General features: G+C 31.6%; 1 protein-coding gene across 1 annotated transcript; it reads right to left on the bottom strand.

The window, feature by feature from the left end:
- Positions 1-1,409: 1,409 nt before the first annotated feature.
- LOC144551977 (putative germin-like protein 2-1) lies at positions 1,410-2,413 on the bottom strand. Its single transcript, XM_078300089.1, has 2 exons — positions 2,239-2,413; positions 1,410-2,011 (listed from the first exon to the last, which is right to left on the bottom strand). Exons 1-2 carry the CDS (start codon positions 2,354-2,356, stop codon positions 1,479-1,481), a joined length of 651 nt encoding a protein of 216 aa, XP_078156215.1. The 5' UTR covers positions 2,357-2,413; the 3' UTR covers positions 1,410-1,478.
- Between the last annotated feature and the right edge of the window lie 4,287 nt (positions 2,414-6,700).

Genomic DNA, 6,700 nt, shown 5'->3' with positions numbered 1-6,700 from the left:
GCGGCCGCATATGCGTATAAGGTCTCAAACCGCATAATTTTTTACTATGCGGTACTATATGCGGATTTGAACGCATATGCCAATAGTAATTAAAATTTCAAATCCGCATCCAATAAAAATACGGATTGGGTAACCGGTTTTAACAGAAACCCACTCATCCGAACGACTCCGTCCAGTTAAGTTATTCTCCAACCTCAGTCTCAAGCCTGTTTTATAAGCTACCGAGCGACTTATTCTATTTTATTTGGAGTGGTGGGACTACAGAGCTTCATTTCTCCAAACTCAGTCCGGACGACACGTGCGCACGCGAACAGCCAGAAGAGAAGTCGCTTCAATCTTCTAATCTTTTGTAAATCAAAGCGTTGGGCTGCAGCATCAATATTTATATATGAACACTGGGCTTTATTAATATGGGCTGTGTTTGTTGAAAACTCTAAAATACTCATTGTTGGGCTGTTGTATAAATTTGAAAATTACTAATAGTTTTGAAATTGTATGAATGGGCTGTTGTATAAATTGCAAATACTACTAAAATCCGCATATATAAATCCGCATAGAAATCCGCATATGCGGCCGCATACCGTATATGCGGTATGCGGTGCCCTTCCGCATACCGCATAGAAACCTAATATTACTACACTGCTTAAAACTCTAAAATATCATAGGAAAAAAACTAAATATTATATATTATTGTCGAGCCATAGTAATTGCACCTATCAAGAAAACTAAAAGAATTATAAAAATGAGTTCAAAGGGAATAAAAAAAATATATGTTGCTAAATGAATCCCAATTTATTGAACATTATTTATGAGATCATGTTTTATAATTTCATTTGAAGAATTAAGAATCACAAGAATATATTAACAAAGCTCCAATTCTTGACGGGAAGCTGGGGCACCAAAGCCTATGCCCTTCCATTAATTCCTTGCTTATATAGATAGAGGAGGAGGGGAGAGCTTTTGGTTTTTTTCATGTTGTCAAAGAGTTGGACGAGAGTATATATATATATGCGATCGATGGTATCAAAATTGTAATATATTAAGTTCATTATCATCATTAATAATATTTGTGCCGTTGTGCGGTACGTAGCTATAGTCAAATAGCACATGCGGTCAGGGCAAGAATTAAATTGTATTAACCAAGTCAAGATTGACGTGGACAAAAATCAAAGTATATATTTTCCGTGCATAAAGAAAGCAACAAGTATTAACAAACAATCAACAAGTACATTTTATCTAATCGTATACATATCGATTTGTTACATCACAATTGATAAATAGAAAAAAAAAAAAAAAATCCAAACCACACGCATAAAAAAGCGAATTCTTGTATCAAATTAGAAAAATAAAACAATACATATAATGCCTATTTAGTTCAAACTTTAGAGTTGATTACAAACAATACATATAATGCCTATTTAGTTCAAACTTGAGCTAGAGTTGCTTGTAATCATGAAACCTAGCTAGCTCAAATTAGTTTACTGGAACTGTGATTGGATGTAATCAACGGTTTTCTGATCCACCATGAATGCCTTCATCAGAACAGCATCCGAGATGGGTGGTTTGGTTCCGAAGAGTGCATCGGCAACTCTAATGACTCCTGGATTCTGGCTACTCAAGCCGGCAAAGGCCACAGCATTAGTAGTGCCATAATTGTATTGAAAGTGAATCAGGCCGATAGGGAACACGAAAGAATCGCCTTTATTGAGGACCTTGGCAAAGAGTTTATTAGCTGTGGTAACAAATCCGACATATAGCGATCCTTCGAGTACGACTAGTACTTCGGTGGCACGCGGGTGAGTGTGGGGAGGGTTGAGGCCATACGGTGCATAGTCTATACGAGCAAAGGAGATGCCAAAGGTGTTTAAACCTGGGAGCTTCTCCACATTGACTAGGTTTACCGCAGAACCCAGTTGGTTGCTAGTGTTCCCAGCCTTGTCCAGTCCAGAGAAGGAGAAGTCGTCCACTGTCACATGGTTTGGATTCTTGCATGCTACTCCATTAACAAATACTGCAAAAGAAAACAAGAGAAAATTATAAGAGGCTGGCTAATTATGAGAGAATATATCAAATTAATTTGATTCTTATTTATTTTTTCCTCTTACTAACATTGAGGTTATATATTGATCTGTTATATATATATATATAGTGATCTATATATGGAAACTAACAGGTAACATATACATATGTTGGTATTTACTCGTTTAAGAAACATGATAACGAAAGCATATATGCTACCTTGCGAGTCTTTGTCGGCCACACAGAAATCCTGAAGGGGGCTTGGGTCAGAACCGAAGGAGAAGGAGAAGGATAGAGCGAAGAGAGCAACCAGGAGAGAGATACGGGCAGTTGCCATGTATATATACCTTTGCTGATCGATCTCTTAATATTTAAGAAGTTTGGAAGGAGAAGCTTTGATTAATGGTTTATGATTTATATCGCTAGTCGAATACTAGATGATATATATATAGATCAAGAGGCTTTGCTTTCTTTGACTATTACAAAATTCAAACTGTTGGATTTGGTTTTAATCAAGTATTATATATAATTGCATCATTTGACTTTGGAAACGATATTCACATCTCAATTTTATATTCTGCGTACGTACGTACAAAGAGCGATATTTTACCACACTTCCACCTCTCTTATATATGTCTTCTTGCTTTTGAAGTGATTTATTTATTTATTTATTTTCTTCTTCTCTTATGTTTTCAGTTTTTTTATTTTTTTTTTGTTCTGAATAAAGTTTCAAGTCATTTTACTATTTAATATTCTTGTTATTACAATAAATAATTTTCTCATAGCTTCTCATATAGAGATCATCTATCTTTAACACTAGATCAAATGTTAGTTCTCTTCTCTTATATTATAAATTAAATTTGCTTTATATATATCTATACCTAAATCCCTAAAAATGCCTCACCTTAACTATTTGCATTTGTTTAGATGATAAAGTGTGAAGTAATAATTGTAGTGAAATCAACCTGCTCATGAAAATTAGGAATCAATAAAGTTGTTTGGTCTGCTTATTCAATAATCAGTATTATATTCGATAAGACAGATATTGATATAATTGTTTTTTATCATTAGCGTAATGCATAAGGGTACATGTAAAAAAAATCATTAACTTATCGGACATAAAAGGATATTTCGTATATGTTGATATGATTATGTACAAAATTATATATAATATTTTTTATATATGTAAATATAATCATATAACGTCTAATAATTATCGTGCGATTGATTAATTTATACAATATTATATATATTTCTTTAGATTAATTATTTATTATAATATTGATTCATGCCATGCACATCTTATATTATTTTATGTAATTAGTAACTTAATTATAATTGTTTAAAATTAATTGTACCAACAATTATAAATTCTTTTATATTTTATTTTATTTTGGAATTAAATAAGGCTTAAAGCCCGTTCCATTAGCATGAAACTAAAGTTACAAAAATCAGTGTTTCATCAGGTATATATATAGTGCCTGATATGATCGAGTTTCACACTTTCTCCCTATTCCCTAAGCCCGGAGGATAATTGTTCTGAAAAATGTAAAAACAGCTAAGTTTAAGCCAACATAGACTAACAATAATTTTTTTTTATATTGTATGATATTATGTACATGATGTGTTTAAACTTTAAAAATAATATATTTACTTGTTTGTATATTTTTGGACTGGATATTAGATTATTTAAGCTATCAATTTATTCGATAATTGTTCATTATCCGTTTATCAAATCATTAATATTAAATAATAAAGATATATAAAATACTGATAAATCTAATGCTTAACAAATAGGAATTAACAGAGTACCTATAAAATTAATTTTAAAGACATAAAATATAAAAATAGTACCGCGCCCAATCACCATCCTATAAAAATAGTACCGCTCCACATGTTGTAGGACCAAGTCAACGGGGTGGGAAAGCATGTGGCTATGTAAAAGCATTAATTGACTATTGGAAATTTGGAATTGGTCTTAATTATGTGCACTCTTGATATGGTCCTTGTCAAAGGCATAACTAACTTTTATTAGGTTATAATTAATAATGTCATTAGCGTAGCTGTATATACCCAATTTTAATTAAGAAAATATTATTAACCCATCTGAACCGGGAAAGGTAGAGAGACATCATTTTCGGAATAAATAAATGTCCTGAATAATTGGGTAACAAACGTACTCCCTTTTAATTGGAATGAAACTAGTTTTTGTTTCCTACAGCTACAGGGCAGGCTATCCCTAGTCCCTACTCACAAGCTGACAAAGGTCTGTCTATAAAAGAGCTCAATTCATCGGTAAAGGCCCAAAATAGCCCAACTAAGGAAAGAAACAATCAAAAATTGAACTTCAATACAAACAAAGAATAAGTTGGCACAAAATATTAGTGTCACAAACGGAGATATCAAATTTAGATGTGTCTATCTGTCTAAGAGTGTCACAAATAATTGTAATGGTGGCTCTTGCTAATAATTTTTTTCTTTTACAATAAAATAATATAAATTGAAACTTAAAAAACATTAGCGAGGGTGACTCTTGCAAATATATAGTTAACACATTCACAATAAAAAAATATAAAATGATACTTGAAAACAATTGCAACGGTCCCCCTTGCAAATAGTTAAGTTCTTCACAATAAACTAATATAATCTGAAACCTAAAATCAATTGCAATGGTGTCACTTGTAAATATTTTAGACTTTAATAATAGAATAATATTAAAGAAAATCGTAAAACATTTGCAACGGTGACGCTTGCAAATAGATATGACATTCACAACAAAAATAGTATAAACAACATCCTAAAAACTTTTGCAACAGCGACTCACTACAGCAAAATTACCCATCTGAGATCGATAGAGAACTAAATCCGACTGCAGATAAGCTGGCGAAATGGGGCAGGAGAATGAAATGGGACCTTCTACAATTTACTTTTCCTGCTCTGCCTAGGGATGTAAACGGATCGGATATTATCCGGATTTATCCGGATCCGTATCCGAAAAAAAGCGAATTCGGATATTCGGATACGGATATTTTCGGATACGGATCCGGATTCGGATAATTTTTTAACGGATACGGATACGGATACGGTTTCGAATATGAAGTCGGATACGGATCCGGATACGGATAATTATCCGTATCCGACATTTTCTTTATTTCGGATATCCGAATTTTTTAATGGCCAACTGTCTCTAACCCGCACAAAAGTTATAAATGAACCATTACATTTTGGGGCTAAGCCCACCGGCCTGTTAGAATAAACTTTCAAATATTTGGTTCTCTCTTGTGACTGTATACAACTTTACACCTTTGGATCTACAGATAATATATTTTAATATTTATTTTCTTACTTTACAACTTTACAACTTTCTACCTTCTTTTTACTTTTTACTATGACTCTTCGTATTTGTCTTGCAAGCTTCGAACTATCTTAGGTAATTTTAATATTTGAACTGGTATTGTTGATGGAGATAGTTCAAGACATTTTTTTATTTATTTATCCTACATGGTTGAAAGAATGTTATTCAGCTTAAATGGATATATTTTGATAAACAATATGACATGAATAGTATTTATTATTTTGTTAACATATCTTTTGTAACTAACAAACTTATGAAAAATATTAAATCTAATTTAAATGAAAAATGTTATATTTAGATGTTACTTTTTACTAAATTATACATTAGTATTTTATTTTTAATTATCCGAATTATATTGATATCCGTATTCGTATCCGTCCGAAATCCGATTCGTATCCGTATCCGTTTAATATCCGATCCGTATCCGTATCCGGAACTATCCGTATCCGTATCCGAAAAATTATAACGGATACGGTTTGACCACTATCAGATCCGTATCCGACCGTTTACACCCCTAGCTCTGCCCCTTTTTTCAGTAGGGAAAGCAAGGAGAGTGATTATTGTAATTTGCTTAAGGGCGTGTTCTAAGCAAAAAAAAAAAAAAAAGGATGGATACTGATAAATATGCTATCATATTTGGTAAGACGGATACTGATAAAAAATATTTTCATTAGCGTAATGCATAAGGGTACATGTAAACAAAATCATTAATTTACCGGATTAAAAAAATATATATATTTTTTGGAGATGGGCTACGGTGAGTTGCGAAGTAAAGCGACTATTTTACTTCACACTCATATTTTGCGATTTGAAAATTCAAACGACCGATCCGAACCACTCAACATGATCTCCACATTGAAATGTGCTTGGAGACCAAATTTTACATTTTTTGGATTTTTTTTTTTACTATTTATTAAGCAATTTTTAAAATCGTTGATCCGATGATCCAGAAATTTTTACTGTTTTCACTGTTCACAACAAAACAACAGTTTTCAAAATTGCTTAATAAATAGTAAAAAAATTCCAAAAAATGTAAGCTCATCTCATATTTTTTGTATATGTTGGTATGAATATATATGTACAAAATTATATATAATATTTTTATATATGTAAATATAAATATAATGTCTAATAATTATCATGAGATTGATTTATGCAATAATTTTTATAGTTTTTTAGATTAGTTATTTATGACAATATTGATTCATACCACATCATATATTATTTTATGTAATTAGTCACTTATAATTATTTAAAATTAATTGTACCAACAATTATAATTTTTTTTTTATTTTGAAAACGGGCTTAATGAAACTTAAGTTACAA

Source organism: Carex rostrata, chromosome 3 (assembly GCF_964058835.1).
Source record: "Carex rostrata chromosome 3, lpCarRost1.2, whole genome shotgun sequence".
Taxonomy (NCBI): Eukaryota; Viridiplantae; Streptophyta; class Magnoliopsida; order Poales; family Cyperaceae; genus Carex; species Carex rostrata.
Note: the sequence above shows the minus strand (reverse complement) of the source record. Positions and strands in the feature narration are given on the sequence as shown.